This window comes from Carassius gibelio, chromosome A24 (genome assembly GCF_023724105.1).
Source record: "Carassius gibelio isolate Cgi1373 ecotype wild population from Czech Republic chromosome A24, carGib1.2-hapl.c, whole genome shotgun sequence".
NCBI lineage: Eukaryota > Metazoa > Chordata > Actinopteri > Cypriniformes > Cyprinidae > Carassius > Carassius gibelio.
The window spans coordinates 2690030-2707215 of record NC_068394.1 but is presented as its reverse complement, the minus strand read 5'-3'; the positions used below and the strand labels follow the sequence as shown (position 1 = coordinate 2707215).

Sequence of the window (17186 nt, the reverse complement as noted above, 5' to 3'; positions counted from 1 at the left end):
ACAATGCTTTAAATATATTATCATTTTTAATTATTCGTGTTTTAATGGTTTTAATTGTATTGTAAAGTATTTTCTGTAAATTACTGGAAAAAGTACTGTCCAATAAACTCAAGGTAATTATATTATTTAATCCCCATTTATTTATTAATTCAGGCAAAAAACTTTTTTAGCATAATTATTAATGTATAATGTACTTATAGTAGAAAAAGTACACATTCAAGTAGTATACACATAAACAGCAAACAAACAAATACATAAAATAGTGAAACCAACATAAAAACGACGGAAATGCACGGTAGAGGGCGCTCCATTTGGGCTCCAACCGGAAGTCTGCAGCGGTGACAGTTTCTTTGGATGGAACGGGGATAGCCAGAAACTAGCACTGTGCTTTGAATTGAATTTGAAGTTTTTGGAAAGATAGCCGCTAGTCGGAGCAATCTGTAGAGAGCGGAGTGAAATGAAACGCGATGTCCGGATACTGTTGTTGGGGGAACGTAAGATATTATTTCTTTTAAATATCAAGGGAATTAAATGTGAGAGTTTGATGGAAGTTAGCTTGATTAGAGAGCGCTAACCTCAACCTTGAGCTCCTTCAGAAATTATCTGCAGTTAACGCACTGCATTCTTGAGTTTGTTTAAGTAGTTTTTGTGCAATCATGCAAATTCTAAACACACAAAAATGAACTTTTTTTCATTCAGTATCAGTTTATTAAAAACCTGCATTGTTTAGTAGATATGATTTGTATATGATAGATATCCAGATTTGGCATTTTGACTTATAAACATTTTTTCTTGTGTGTTGTATTTGTTAGATAGTAATATATGTTTGTTTATTTTGATTTGTTTTGACACTTTGATTTTTGTTTTGCATGCTGGTTTTAAGGAGAGTAGTTTTGCTCATCCTGACAGTTTTATATATATATATATATATATATATATATATATATATATATATATATATATATATATATATGTATGTATGTATATGTGTGTGTGTGTGTGTGTGTGTGTGTGTGTGTATTTATTTATAATTTTAATTAAAAAAAATTATTGTTATACTGTACGTATTCATAGAGTAATGTCAACCTTTCTGATAATGCTGTGGATGTAGATATATTCTTAAGAAATCATTTTAATATGCTGATTTGCTGCTCAAGAAACTTTTCTTCTTCTTATTGTTGTAAATAGTTGTGCTGCTTCATGTTTTTGTGGAAACTATGATTTATTTATTTTTTTTTCTCAGGAAAAAATTAAGCAATATTTATTATGTAGAAATCTTTTGTTACAATATTATACATTTCTTTAATGTCATTTTTGATCAATTTAATGCAACCATGCTGAATAAAATACTGATTTCTTTAGAATAAAAAAGAGAAAAGATCACATTACAATGAATACTGGAGTAATGATGCTGAAAATTCAGCTTTGCATCACAGAAATAAGTACAAATTGTAAATATATTAACATAGAATACAGTTATTTTAAATTGTGATAATATTTCACAATATTACTGTTTTTGCTGTATTTTTTATCCAATAAATACAGCCATGGTGAGCATATCAGTGTCCTGAATTAGATATAGCGCATAAATATGTGAAGTGTCAATTCGTTAGGCAGCACACGTTTTATTTCTGCATTAGTGTTAAATTTATTCAATATACACTAAACTCAAGTCATGTCGTACTAGTTTTTTCTCTTCACAGACCTTATAAACTGTTAGGAGTGTCCAGTTCTTTTGAAGTGTGCTTTTTTTTAATATAAAGTTATAAAAGAACAGCTACAATTTTACCCTGACGAACCACATATAAGATTCAACACTGATGATGAAGGAGTGGAAACATTGTAATAACGCTGGAAATCAAACTGACGCCACACTGATTTGTAAAGGAAATCACAGAAGAAGCGTTTGTGATTGCGGTGCAACCGTTGATCATGTGACTTTTCACAAATCAAATGAACTGTGGGAATGTGTTTATTGGTATTCAGTGTTATTCCGTCCTTTGTTTTCCTGCAGCCAAAGTGGGAAAGACCTCTCTCATCATGTCTCTGGTCGGAGAGGAGTTTCCCGAGCGGGTGAGTTTACCCATGAGCCTCTCTGGTGTGGTGTGTGTTTGACTGGTGCAGTAAGAGGAAGCTCATGTGTTTGTGCCGTCAGGTTCCTCTGCGGGCGGAGGAGATCACCATACCAGCCGACGTCACGCCAGAGAAAGTGCCTACACATATTGTCGACTATTCAGGTGTGTGTGTGTGTGTGTGTTTAATGACACAATATTTGCCCTGTAGTGTTTTATTAATATTTAGTGTGTCTCTACAGAAAGCGAACAGTCTGATGAAGTGTTGAGGGAGGAAATCGTAAAGGTGAGAATTTTTCCTGAGCACATAAATCGCATCAAGTTTAGTTTTTGTCCTAATCTGCTGCAATCACAACTGCATTCATTTGATAAAATGCAGTTAAAAAAAAAAAGTAAAATATTTGTATAATTCAAAATCACTGCTTTCTATTCGAATATATTTTAAAATGTAATTTATTTATGTGATGCACAGCTGTATTTTCAGCATCATTCCTCCAGTCTTCAGTGTCACATGATCTTCAGGAATCATTCTGATAGGAAGATTTGCTGCTCAAGAAACATTTCTGATTATCAATGTTGGAAAGAACAGCATTTATTTGAAATGTGTGTGTCTGTGTGTGTGTGTGTAAAAATGTATGTGCTTATTATATTAATTTTCTATGATTGTTTTCTTATTTGTAGGCAAATGTTGTGTGTGTGGTTTATGATGTCACACAAGAGGAAACCATTGACAAGGTATCAATTAAGCATCATCACAATATTTCTGTCTTCTTTTTTCCCTGAACTGATTTTATCCGTGTTTTTCACTCAGATCAGGACTAAATGGATTCCTCTGGTGAACGGTGGAGCTGAAAAAGGAAGCAAGTATGTTTATGGATTCCGTTCTCATGTAAGTGCATCAGCATTTTTTAGTTGTTCCATAGAAAAATGGCTCTCTTTGTCGCCGTAGGATTCCCATCATCCTCGTGGGCAACAAGTCTGACCTGCGCTCTGGCAGCTCCATGGAAAGCATCCTGCCAATCATGAACCAGTTTTCAGAGATTGAGACCTGTGTAGAGGTTCGAACCGCTGACCACACACACACACACTCAAATGAATCTTCAGCATATTGAAACTCAAGCTGTTTTGTTAACAATTTAAAGTGTTTTTGATTACTGATGAAGTACCGGATATTGAAAATGCAATTGATCTTTCTTAAAACCTAGTAATGGCTTCATTCTACCTAGATGGCATCTTTTTAGCCTTTTAAGGTGGCTGTTGATTATGAATGTATTATATATGATTATATGATGATGCATTTGTGTGTGCAGTGCTCCACTAAGAATCTGAAGAATATTTCAGAGCTCTTTTATTACGCCCAGAAGGCCGTTCTTCACCCGACTGCTCCGCTCTACGACCCTGAAGACAAACAGGTACACACACACACACACACACGTTTGTTTTTGTGTAAAGTGTGTTCATCCCATAGGTGTAATGGTTTTTATACTGTACAAACTGTATATTCTATGGCCTTACACCACCCCTATCCCTAACCCTAACAGGAAACTTTGTGCATTTTTACTTTCTCAAAAAAACTCATTCTGTATGATTTATAAGTGTTTTGAAAAATGGGGACATGGGTTATGTCCTCATAAGTCACTCTCTCCTTGTAATACCTGTGTCATACCCATGTCATTATACAGAGTTGTGTCCTGATATGTCACAAAAACATGCCCACACACACACACACACACACACACACACACACACACACACACACACACTGCTACATCTCTGCTCGGCTTCATCTTCTGAATGTTTGTGTGTGTGTAGCTGAAACTGCTGTGTGTTCGAGCTCTGAGTCGGATCTTCAGCATCTCTGATCAGGATAATGATCACATCCTCAGTGACGACGAACTCAACTGCTTTCAGGTGAGAAACGACATTTTTTACTTATTTAATTCACTTCCTTAATGAGGCCGATTTGGGACTGAAAAGGATTATTCAGCAGAAAAATTATGTAAGGAGAGATTTTCATCATAATTTGATCGTATCAACCATTTAAAGCTTATTCAACATATTTTCGCCGTCTATCTGTCAGCCAAAGAGAAGATGTTTAAAAGGTACATATTTAGGTCAAAGTTAGGTCAAAGTTTATTAAAAATTATATTTCTAATAAATATTCCATATTTTTATTTAGATCAATTATGTGTGGTTGCTTTGATGCCTTTATTAAGGATTTTAAATGGGTTAAATGATTTTTTTTTTCTTTAAGTGACATTTATGTTTTATGTACAATTTTAGTAGTTATCATTATTTTGAATTAGCTTTTATTTTTAGATTCATTTTAAGTACAGTTTACACTTTTAGTTCTATTTTTCATTTTTATTGCTTTTTTGTAATATTTCTATTTAGCTAAGATGTTTTTGTTTTATTGTTTCAATCTAAACTTATTTTATTTCAATTAATTGATAAGGTAACATTTGTAATTTGTTTTTATAAATGTGTGTGTGTGTGTATTTATGTAGGTATATGTAAATTGTTTATATATATATTTATATATATATACATAATACCAACTTAAATCTGCTCCCCCCACCCTTAATTACCAAATGCATAAATTGTAGTTAATTTATTTCATTCATTCTCCAAACCAATTGTCCTGTGTAGTGTGGCGTAATTACTTTGTAAGTAGTGAATATTAACTAAACATTTACACTAAAAATATTTTTTGAAATAATATACCAAAAAATCTCTGTTGATTTGAATGGGAATTTGTGTGTGTGTGTGTGTGTGTGTAGAAACTGTGTTTCGGGAACCCACTGGCTCCTCAGGCTCTAGAGGACCTGAAGACCGTCGTGTGGAAGAACACCAGTGATGGAGTCCAGGACAACGGACTCACTCTCAACGGTAACACACCTCACACATATATTTATATTCCTTAGACCCACTCTCATTAGTACATTAATTATAATCACACACTGTTACATGTGTGTTTGTGTGTTTTCCCTAGGTTTCTTGTTTTTAAACACTCTCTTTATCCAGAGGGGACGTCATGAGACCACCTGGACCATCCTGCGTAAATTCGGCTACGATGACACGCTCGAGTTGACCGATGACTACCTCTACCCACCGTACGTCTGTGCATGAGAGAAGTTGTGATTGCATGAACAAAAACCAGTACTGAGTAACTGTGTGTTAATAGATTACAAGTATCTGTGGGTTGCACGACGGAGCTGAATCATCTGGGTCATCAGTTCCTCCAGAAGCTGTTTGATAAGTACGACGAGGTGAGCTCTCACATCTGATCTTTGCGTGATTAGATTTTCGTCGGGATGTTGATTGCATCTCTCCTCTTGCAGGATAAGGATTCAGCTCTCTCTCCCGCAGAGCTGAAGAATATGTTTAGCGTTTTACCCTACATGCCCTGGGGCCCGGAGGTGTACAGTAACTTCCCCTTATCAGACAACAACTACATCTCACAGCACGGGTTCTTCTGCCAGTGGATGTGAGTCAATGTTTGAAAAGTGCATTGCACATTTAAATCGATTATTTTCTGGTAGGTTATGCATGATAAAACCAAAAGTTATGGTGTTCTTTTGTAAAGAAGAGACTCTAAGCTTTCAAATGAACCTATATATGGGCTGATACCATATAAGGAAGGCTATGTAAATGAAGCATAAACTTTTTAACGTGATTTTTGGACCCGTATACGGGTCCACAGAGTTTTAGTGGTTTTAATAGAAATTTTCTTTTTTTGATTCAGTTCTGATTTGATTTGTTTAAAATATTACATCACTTGAAGTAGTGCTCTGGCCAATTAATTCATTAAATCATCAGATTAAATCATACTCCAACTCGAATTTTAATCGAATTTTAAAATGATTCATTTAAAGGACCTGACCGAAAGAGTCATTTGTTTGAGAATCAGACACTCAAAAAAAGAGTCATCTTATTGGGAATCAGACTACAGTGGTTGCAATGTAATTTATGATTCACTTAAAACCTGTTAATAAGAGTGAATCAGACCCTGATTATGATTATGATTGGCTTAAAAGAACCAGTTCATAAGAGTCATTTGTTTGGGATTCAGGCTACAGTAGTTGTACTGTATGTTTTTGATTTACTAAAAAGCACTGGATCATAAGAGTCATTTTGTCATGAATCAGACTACACTGGCTGTGCTGAATGTTTATGAATCACTAAAAAGAATCAGTTCAAAAGAGACTTTTGTTTGTGAATCAGGTTGTATTCAGTGAATGCACAATATTTATGATTCACTAAAAAGTATTGATTCGTAAGAGTAATTTTTTCGTGAATCAGACTTCACTTGTTGTGCCGTATGTTAATTGTTCACTAAAAAAACAGCTCATAAGCAAATTCTACATATATCTGAGCTTTATAATTCTGATTCACTAAAAAAATAAACAGTATATGATTCATTTGTGAATCATGCTACACGTGTTATGCTGTACGTTTATGATTCACTTAAAGGCGCAGTATAAACTCAACAGACTCGTTTCAGATTGGTTATAACCTGCAACACTGTAAAAACATGTTATGTAAGTGCACAACTGCATGAAATATATAAAAATGTGCAAGTGGTTTTTGGATATTTTATTACGAATATCTTACATATTGTTCCTTTAAAAGAACCAGTTCGTGAGAGTCATTTATTTGTGCAGGAAACTAGCATAGCGTAAAGGATTTGGGGGTTTTAAGAAGATAATTGTAATATTATTGATAGTTATTGAATAAACTGCAGGTTGTCTGCTTATTTGGACGTCCACCGGTGTTTGGAGCATTTTGGTTACCTCGGCTATCCAATTCTAATGGAGCAAGAGTCCCAGACCTCCGCTATCACAGGTGGGGATGCACCAATACCGTCCTAATGAGCCAGCAACATATGATAGATAGGACAGAACAAGAAAAGATATTAATAATCTTTCACTGTGCAAAAGTATTATATTATGAAGGGCTCTAATACACAGCAGCACTTCTGATGCACTTGTGCTCCACATAGAAACGTTGTGTAATATATCTTCAGTTACTGTGCATGTGAAGAACAATTCGTAGTGCTCTCCTCTCTACTTCAGTGTGTTGATCTAACAGACACCGAACCTGATCTAACGGACACTGAAGAGTATTTCTTTCTTTTTCTGTGTGTGTGTGTAAGTAACAAGAGAAAAGGCCTTAGACCTTGAGAAGAGACAAACCCAGCGCACTGTGTTCCTCTGCAAAGTGATCGGTCCACGTGGAACGGGAAAAACCGACTTCCTCCAAGCTTTTCTGCAGCGAAGCACTGAGGTCAGAGAATGACTTGAAGGCAAAATTTTTGTTTGTAATCTTACTTTAAGTATATATATTGTTATATACCAATGAGATTTTTATATTTTTAGATTATTTATAAAAAACTTTAGTTATATATTATATATTATATTTAGTATATTATTTACCTATTAGATTTTAATGAATATAATAAAAAAACATATTTATTTTTTTAATATATATTTTGTATGTGTGTGTGTGTGTGTGTGTGTATATATGTATATATATATATTAGTATATATTTTTATATTCCAATGAGATTTATTATGACAACTATAAATAAATAAAATATTAAAATATTCTATATAACGAGATTTTTGTGAACTTAATAAAAAAAACTGCAGTCACTCAGAACATATTTAATGTTTTTAAAAGATTTCTATATATTTTTTTGTATATTTATTTTGTATACCAATTTTTTTATGACAACAATAAATTTTGTTATATTATATTTAGTATATTATATACCAATGAGATTATAAACATAACAAATACATTTTTTTAACTGCAGTCAAACAGAACATATTTAATGTTTTTAATATATTTCTATATATTTTTGTATATATTTCTATTTGCCAATGAGATTTTTATGAACACAAAAAATTAAAAAATGAAAATTGTAGTCAATCAGAACATATTTAATGTTTCATATATATATATATATTTTTTTTTTGTAAAGTCATATTTTATACACCGATTCGATTTTTAGAAACACAATAAAAAAAAAAAAAATCAAACCTGCAGTTAAATCAGAGCCAATCAGAACATATTTAATGTTGATCGTTTTTTTTTTTATAATTAAATGTTTTTTTTTATGATTAAAGAAAAAAATTTAACGTTCAAGTATTTACTATTTTTTTTATTAAGCAAATGGTTTCTCTTTTGATGCTTATTTTTTCCCATTGTACAATGAAAATACATGCTACGATCAAGTTTTTTTACACTAAAACAATAGCATTAATAGATGGTTACAAAATATTTTTAATCTAGAAAGAGGTTTTTATGCTTTACTTCTGGTATCTAACCACAGTTTATAGTCTGTCTAGGAAATATTCAAGGTTTTTGTGACTCCCAATAGTCTTGGTTAGATCTACCAAATATTTGCAAAGTTGATGATGAAGGTATATTTGGTCTATGTTCAGAGAAACGAGCGTGACCCCGGTCCTCCCTCAGTATACGCCATCAACACCGTCTCAGTAGCCAATCAGGACAAGTACCTCATCGTAAGTGCCGTCTCATGCTGTGCACGCTCTGTAGTTTATTGGCACGTAGCTGACGCGTGTGTTATTTCTCACAGCTGGAGGAGGTGGATGTGGAAACAGAGTTTCTAAAAGCAGCAGACGCAGCGTGTGATGTGGCGTGTCTCATGTATGATGTCAGCGACCTGGACTCGTTTAACTACTGCGCTAGCATTTATAAGGTACAGACGACCTCACATGCATGAGATGCTTTAGTTCTGGAGTAATGTGGGACACACGCCTCACTCGTTTTAATTAACCACATTAAAATCACATCATCCACATGATTTAATAACCCATAATGATGTTGCACAACCTGATATTTATTTCTCATGCTTGTTTTAACATGCACTTCTATTTACACTATTAATTTAACTAAAGGAAATCAATTTATATCAATTGTGCTTTTACTTAATTTAGTAAACAAATGACATGCACTACTGTTCAAGTAGTTTTTTAATAATATTACTGATTTTATTCAACAAGGATGCATTTAATTAATCAAATGCATAACACATGACATTTGTGAAAGATCATGTGACACTGCACACTGAAGTAATGGCTACTGAGAATTCAGCTTTGCCATCATTGGGATAAATTACATTTATGTAATTTAAATTGTAATCATATTTAACAGTGTTACTGTATGTTTTAATCAAATAAACCCAGCCACTTCAGTAGCAAAAGTAGTAGATTTGTCAAGACATACTATCTGTTTCACTGGCTTTTGCAGTATATTTGTGTATTATATTATGCATTTAGCAGCACTACATGGACAGTGGCATCCCGTGTGTGGTTGTGGGCTCCAAAGCTGATCTGATAGAAGTCAAACAGCATCATGGGATGAGCCCGTCTGAGTTTTGTTACAAACATCGGCTGCCTTCACCTCTCCGTTTCTCCACGCTGCTCACACACACTCACACACACATTTACAGCAAGCTCACCTGGGCTGCCATGTACCCGTAAGTACATACATGTCTTCGTTTTTTATTTATTTTTAGTTTTTTTATACTTAATTAAATTATTTTAATATTAATAAATTATTTTAATAATATATTATATATAATTCTAATATATAATTTTAATTTATACTTAATTAAATTATTTTTATATTAATAGATTATTTTAATAATATATATAAATAGTATATAATAAAAAAAATGCATTTTAATTTTAATTCAATCTTAATTTATATTTAATATAATTTTTTTTTTGCTATTATATTTAAGCTTTTTTTTAATGAAACCACTTCAAAGAACTAAAAATATTGAACTGTATATTTAAGAATTAGATCAAGACAAGTTTAAGTATTAAACTGCTAAATTTAAATTAAACCACTTTTAAAGAACTCAAAAAAATATATATATTTTCATGAAAATCTAAAAGTAACGCTCACTCTGACTTTCAAGCGTCTTTGTTTTTCGGGATGATGTCGCCAAGCCCTTTTATTCTTACACTCACTTTTCACAATCCAGTCAATTCTTGTTTAATAAAATTGCCTACTTTTTTTCATTGAATACATATTTATGTGGAATAAATGGGGTTACAAACATTGCCTCATGACTTCAAAGATTAAAATTAAAATGATCCTGCTTGGCTGGATGCATGTGTATTTAAATCTCTCTCTATCTATGTCACTTCCTGTCTGCAGGCACCTGAACGGATCAGACATGAGCAGCACGTCTTTCTGGCTGCGTGTGACTCTGGGTGCCACAATAGCCGCCATGCTAGGCTTTGCTCTGTACAGAGCTGTTAGCCGACACAAATGATGAAAAAACTGATCGTTCTCACACAATACATGCAGAGAAACACACACTCCCTCATGTCTTGCGCTCTGTCTTGGCCTTACTGTGACAACAACACAATGAAACAAAGGTTTGTGTTTTTTCAGCTGGACTAAAATATTGTACACATACTTTGCTTTTATTACAAAAAGTTCTCGATCTTACTGTTTGACTGACACCGGTCGGCCCCAAGAGACGTTTTTTCATCATGTTTTGAGAGGAACGATATCAAGATACGATTGAAAAGGTTATGTGTTGAATTGTACAGAGTTTGTAATGTATTTAATAGCTTGGCAAATCAATATGGATCATGAAAATATTCCATGGGAATTCGTATTGTGTTTCTGAAGTGTTGTTTCAAACAAATCTCAATGTTGGGGTCAGTTATTCAGTTCAGGAAATGCACTTAATGCATAATTCACCCTCTCATAATGTTTGAGAAGCTAAAGGAGGTTCTAGGTTAAGTAGAGGTTATTATTAACTGAAAATGTACTCACCTTCAAGATTTGGCAAGATTTAGCATCATCAGTGTCTCACCAATGGATGCTCTGCAGTGAATGGGTGCCGTCAGAATGAGAGTCCAAACAGCTGATAAAAGCATAATTCAAGCAATAATCCACACCACTCCAGTCCATCAAATAACATATAATTGTTTAAACATCACCTCTGGCTAAAATATGAGTCAATAATTCATAATAACACAAAAGTCAAAATGTCAATTGGCTTGTAAACGATGCTTGATCTGTGCAGATTTCACCCCTGATTCAGACCAGATGACTTATTTTTTTTATTGAAGCAATGTTATGGAAAGAGGACTCCTATTTTAGCTGAAAACAGTGGTTTGAAGGATTAGTTTATTATAGATCTACAACTAGTGGATTACTTGCATCACTTGTGGATTATTGTGATGTTTTTTATCAGATGTTTGGACTCTCATTCTGACGGCACCCATTCACTGCAAAGCATGCGTTGGTGAGCCACTGATGCAATGCTACATTTCTCTAAATCTAGTTTCTGATAAGAAAGTTATCCATATGTGGCATGAGGCTAAGTACATTTTCAGCATTTTGGGTGAACTATTCCTTTAAACTTTATTTAAATGCTGCAGATGTGAGCAGAGAATAAGCTTTTAAGCTTTTAATTTACCGATTTTTAAAGTTGTGTTTAACTAATCTAAGTGTAATTTTCTAAACTGGCCGAATTAAAGGGAAATAAACATCAGTCCCCATTCGTTTCCATTTCATATTCCTCGGATATATGGACCTTGACTGACAAATGTGGGGATGTAGTATTTTTTTAAGACAGCCGAGGCGAAATCCAATGATGATTTTGAGAATATAAACTGGGCTGAAAAACCTTGCTTTTCTGTTTGCCATTGTAGGGGTGGATGATTTCTTATTATGTAAAAAATTGCAGTATGGATGCATGGTGTTAATAAGTTAAAGATATTTTAGGAAGATTGAATGCTCTGATCCTTTGTAGAACAAAAACCCGATAACCAGTGTGAATGCAGTTACTTCAACCATTATAATGGATGGAAATGGTGAGGATGTCCAAACTGGATTTATCTTGAAACCATTGTTACCATCTATTGGGTCTCATTCAGCCTAAAAACAGTCTCCCAGCAACTCAAAAGCCAGTTTGGGTCAGCTGAAGGTCCTTCTGTGAATTTATGAATTTATGCATGTGAAGTTATTTCTTCAAATAGAAAGAACTGTGGCAGTCCTGCTTTATTGGTTTAATTCTACTAGTTTAAATATTTAGTTCAGTATTATTAACTTAACCTAAAAATCCGCCAGACTTGTGTCTCATCTGCATTGGTCTTTCAGCTTCAACATCAGATGAGATGCTTGGAATGAAGCCAGTATGTTCTAATATAAATAATTAGCAATAAACAATTTTTATTTATTTTTCTGGTGATTTCGTTTACTGTGCTCTATGACATCAGCATGCTGAAAAAGTAGTGCAATTTGTATGATCACATGACTTTAGCAGCTTATCATCTATTGAGAGATCATGCAATACACATTGTGCTTAGGGTTATTCTGTTAGATTATCACATTATTCAGCCAATTCATATATTTCTGTAATATAAACAGAGTTTTAACACATGAATGTGTCTGGGAGGTTTGTATCAGTGAACCTGTATCCCATTACTGTGCAGACTCAGTGCTTTAAGTGGGCCTGTATGCACCTACTCAGTACCGGCACTTCCAAATATAGCTCTTGAACGTACCGCCACCTCTCCGTGCGCCCAGAACATGCTTTTAGCGTACTTGTATGTTCCTTTGGACAGCTGTTTTAATAGAGGTTTTAATCCTTTGCCTGTGCTGCCGCATTTCAGAGCGCCCTTCACAATGCACGCTTCCTAATTATTTCTAGTTCGGAGTATGGAGCTCGAATCATTTGAAACAGTTTGGGGATCACAAATCATTTGAGTTAGTTTGGGAGTTCGGAGCGGCTTTGCGGATCATTTGAATCAATTCGAGAGTTCGTAGCGGGTTCGCGAATCATTTGAGTCAGTTCGGGGAACGCGAATCATTTGAATCAGTTAGGGAGTTCGTAGCGGGTTCGCGAATCATTTGAGTCAGTTTGGGAGTTCGTAGCGGGTTCGCGAATCATTTGAGTCAGTTCAGGGAATGCGAATCATTTGAATCAGTTCGGGAGTTCGTAGCGGGTTCGCGAATCATTTGAGTCAGTTCGGGAGTTCGTAGCGGGTTCGCGAATCATTTGAGTCAGTTCGGGGAACGCGAATCATTTGAGTCAGTTCGGGAGTTCGTAGCGGGTTCGCGAATCACTTGAGTCAGTTTGGGAGTTCGTAGCGGGTTCGCGAATCATTTGAAACAGTTTGGGGATCGCAAATCATTTGAGTCAGTTTGGGAGTTCGGAGCGGCTTTGCGGATCATTTGAATCAATTCGAGAGTTCGTAGCGGGTTCGCGAATCATTTGAATCAGTTCGGGAGTTCGTAGCGTGTTCGCGAATCATTTGAATCAGTTCGGGAGTTCGTAGCGGGTTCGCGAATCATTTGAGTCAGTTCGGGAGTTCGTAGCATGTTCGCGAATCATTTGAATCAGTTCGGGAGTTCGTAGCGGGTTCGCGAATCATTTGAGTCAGTTCGGGAGTTCGTAGCATGTTCGCGAATCATTTGAATCAGTTCGGGAGTTCGTAGCGGGTTCGCGAATCATTTGAGTCAGTTTGGAAGTTTGAACGAAGTAATGCAGTAGCTCTTTCTAAAGGGTATTTTTTCAAAATGCTTTTGCACATTTTATTTATGTTCAGTAGTTCTTTTCTGCTCAAGCAAATCCACAAACGAATAAAAGGATTTATATGTTGACTGCTGTATATAAAACCCCTTCAACATAGTTGTGGTTACCTCGAGATTCATCAGGCACGGATCCAGGCATGATTTGATGTTCTTAAAGCTGCAATAGGTAACTTTTGTAAAAAATATATTTTTTACATATTTGTTAAACCTGTAATTATGTCCTGACAGTAGAATATGAGACAGATAATCTGTGAAAAAAATCAAGCTCCTCTGGCTCCTCCCAGTGGTCCTATTGCCATTTGCAGAAATACATGGCTCCCGGTAAGAAACAACCAAACGGAGCTGCGGTCCGTAACTTTGTTTGTGTTCAAAATGTAGAAAAATGTATATAATAAGCGAGTACACCATTAATCCATTTTCCAAACCGTGTTTTTAGCTTGTCCTGAATCACTAGGGTACACCTATAATAAATGTTTATATTCAGACTATTTTAGATTGCCTCGGGGGTACCGCGGCGGAGTAGAAGAAACCGAGAGAAGTAGTTCCGGCAACGATGTTCTTCCGCAAGACGCAAGCAGTTCTGTAAACACTGGAGCGTCAAAAGTTCCCTACCGCAGCTTTAAGAGCATCTTGAGCCACATTCGATTAAAAATATTTCCATGTAATACAATTTTTATGTCTCTAAATTATTTCCAAAAAGTCTCAGGTGTTTAATGAAGTCGTGTGTATTTTAGGTGCTAAAATGAGTTAAATTTTCACATTTTGCTCACTTGAAAAGTCATAGTTCACTATTTAGTTAATGTTTTATGAAGATTTTATATTTGAAATAGTTTTAAATTAAGTATATCTTGCAGGATTATAGTTTAGGTTTTTGTTTTATGCCCGTTTCGTTTTCAATTTGACCCCTTTTTGTTTGCTAAACCAAAAATAAAAATGATTAAATTGGTGTTATAGTTTTGATTGGGTTTTAGTACATGTAGTTTTTTTATTTTTAAAGAATTATCTGGCAATTATAATAAACTATTTTGTATATTATTTAATGAAGGCAAGGGCTTCACATTTTTAATGGTATCAAGGTAAAAGTAATGTGGTTTTTTATTTAGTCTTAGTTGTTTTGGTTCTGAAATTGCTTTCATTTTTCGATGTCACACTGCTTGACACGTCATCTGAACTAAGCTTTGCATCACAACTTTTCACCACACCATTACATTATTTGAAATAATAAGGACATCTTATATAAACAAAAAGAGTTAATTATGAGCAACATCCATGCCTTTCACCAAACAACTCCCCTATAGGTAAAATATGTTTCTCCTGTAATAATTATAATAGCTCGGATGTTGTTTCGAAACCAAGTGGAATTGCATATTGGAGTAATTTTGTGAGTGATGTTGACTGGAGAAAAGTCTGGCTTCTGCCCAATCGATATCTTTTAACAAATAAGGTGAAAGAAGTATCCTTTAAACTTCTCCACAGAATATACCCTGCTAAACATTATTTAATTAAATTTAAAAAAAGATATTGATGTTAACTTTAGCTTTTGCAAGCAGAAGCCAGAGACAGCTGTTCATTTATTTTGGCACTGCCCTTTTGTGTCTTTCTTCTGGTAAAATGTACTTGATTTTATTGTTGGATATGTTGATGGAGATTGTATTTTAGAGTGGAAAGATGTTCTTTTAACTCCAAAGATAAACAGACCTGTATTTATTTTATATATTTTTTTATTTTAATGGCTAAATTTCATATCCATAAATGTAAATTTGCAGGTAAAAATAGCACGTTTTATAGCATTTAAAAATGAGGTGAAATACTATATTGAATCTATATTACCAGTGAAGAAACAAAAAAGCTAATCTAATTTTGCAAGAATGTACACTTTTTAATGTACTCCTATTATTTTATTTACATCTCCCCCTAGAATTATTATTATTATTTTGTATTGATATTGTTACTGTATGGATTGTGTAATTCTGTGCAAAAAAAAAAAAAAAAAACATAATGAGACAGCTGCAGATCTCAGATCATACACCGGGGGCAGCAGTGAGTCAAAACGCCCCTCAAATCCAAAGATGCGCTTCACCTTTTGCTCTCAAAGACCCCCACCTCACACGGGACCACTGCTATGGTTCCCGTTTAAACTCGTGTTATCTATCTGAGCTCTCCATTGTGCTGCAGTAAACCACTAGACAAAGTAATGTTTGCAATTAGAAAAGTTTATTGATGCACAGTAATGCGAATAACGCGCAATGACAGTATTATATGGACAGCAGTGGAACTAGACAACAACGATCCACGTCACAAGATGATTCTGGACACCGTTCTTCATAAAATTACATTTTATTATTGTTCTTCACATTCCTAGAATGACCTACAGGAGGAATGTATCTTCTAGAGACATATCTCATTGGCAAATTAATTAGAATGTCTGAATGATGATAAAAGTGTGCAATACAGTTCACCTTAAAGAAAGAAGTGAAGAAAAAAAAACGTCCAGAAATAAATCATATAAATAAATGCATGGGATATTCTTTATAGAATCGCAAATGCGCACACAAAAAAAGTTTCTGGAGAAACACGCTTGTAGAAATGTGGGATTAAAGTCCGCGCACATACAAAAATAGCAATATACCAAAAACGTCTGCTTCGAAAAAAGTGTATTTACACTGAATCAGTTCGATCGATTTGATTTCACTTCTTTTTGCCCGTCCTCCTGGACGCTGTTTTGGGTTTGGGTTTCGCCGTTTTCACCTTCTTGGCTTTGCTCGTCTTGGCAGGTTTGGTCGCCTTCGCCTTCTTCACAACTTTCTTGGCTTTGACAGGCGATTTCTTCTTCTTCTCCGCAGCCTTCTTCACTTTCTTCTCGGCGGCTTTCTTAGGTTTCGCGGGAGATTTCGCCACTTTCTTGGGCTTGGGGGCTTTCTTGGGCTTGGCTGCGGCTTTGGCTGGCTTCTTGGCTTTCACGGGTGCTGGTTTGGGTTTCTCTGGCTTCTTGGCGTCCTCGGCTTTGGCCAGTTTGAAGGAGCCCGAGGCTCCGATGCCCTTTGTGTGACGCAGAAGCCCGCTGGCCACCAGGCGCTTCAGGGCGAGTTTGATCTGGGAGTCGGCGTTGTCTCCCACCTTGTAGTGGTTCTTCACGTACTTCTGGATCGACTGACGCGACGCGCCGCCGCGGCTCCTGTCGCCTGCGATCGCCGCTTTGATCATCTCGGAGTATTTGGGATGCGACGTCGCTTTCTTTGAGCCTTTCGTCTTCTTGGGCTTGGATGCGGGAGCAGCTGCAGTCTCAGCCATGCTCGGTCCTGAAGGATGTCAAACAAAAACTCTCACGGAAAAAAAGTTAACGTTATTTGAAAAATAAATTAATTTTTTAAACGCTCTTGAAAATGATCGACACCTTCGTCTTTATTAGCACCTTCGTCTTTGTTCAGGCTCCAATTAAAATATGTATTAAGCAATGAGATGCGGAAAGTGCGTATTATTATTCGCCGAAGTGCGCCTGTACACTGTATGAAGCCTCCA

At 35.3% G+C, this 17186-nt stretch overlaps 2 protein-coding genes across 4 annotated transcripts; one reads left to right on the top strand and one right to left on the bottom strand.

Annotated features, from left to right (window-relative positions):
* The first annotated feature begins 340 nt into the window (after positions 1-340).
* Positions 341-12309, top strand: LOC127946601 (mitochondrial Rho GTPase 2). 3 transcript variants are annotated; one of them, XM_052543283.1, is made up of 19 exons: positions 341-494; positions 2015-2073; positions 2156-2237; positions 2315-2358; positions 2754-2807; positions 2884-2936; positions 3022-3130; positions 3383-3484; positions 3885-3983; positions 4853-4961; positions 5065-5185; positions 5257-5341; positions 5414-5559; positions 6817-6917; positions 7228-7358; positions 8522-8602; positions 8677-8799; positions 9383-9579; positions 10269-12309. In XM_052543283.1, exons 1-19 carry the CDS (start codon positions 458-460, stop codon positions 10384-10386), a joined length of 1851 nt encoding a protein of 616 aa, XP_052399243.1. In that variant the 5' UTR covers positions 341-457; the 3' UTR covers positions 10387-12309. The 3 variants fall into 3 exon arrangements, with proteins under 3 accessions (XP_052399243.1, XP_052399242.1, XP_052399244.1); XM_052543282.1 differs by having other exon boundaries at positions 9380-9579; XM_052543284.1 differs by lacking the exon at positions 9383-9579.
* A 3553-nt stretch (positions 12310-15862) lies between these two features.
* On the bottom strand, positions 15863-17153 carry LOC127946430 (histone H1.0-like). The gene has a single exon (XM_052543000.1). The coding sequence runs from the start codon at positions 16956-16958 to the stop codon at positions 16356-16358; it is 603 nt and encodes a 200-aa protein (XP_052398960.1). The 5' UTR covers positions 16959-17153; the 3' UTR covers positions 15863-16355.
* Positions 17154-17186: the final 33 nt, after the last annotated feature.

Bases quoted from the DNA above. Each gene is read 5' to 3' on its own strand.
- LOC127946430 (XM_052543000.1), bottom strand. From the start codon at position 16,958: ATGGCTGAGACTGCAGCTGCTCCCGCATCCAAGCCCAAGAAGACGAAA.
- LOC127946601 (XM_052543282.1), top strand. From the start codon at position 458: ATGAAACGCGATGTCCGGATACTGTTGTTGGGGGAAC. The intron at 4,962-5,064 runs GTAACACACCTC...TGTTTTCCCTAG, and splicing joins CAACGGACTCACTCTCAACG to GTTTCTTGTTTTTAAACACT. The intron at 8,800-9,379 runs GTACAGACGACC...TTATGCATTTAG, and splicing joins ACTGCGCTAGCATTTATAAG to CAGCACTACATGGACAGTGG.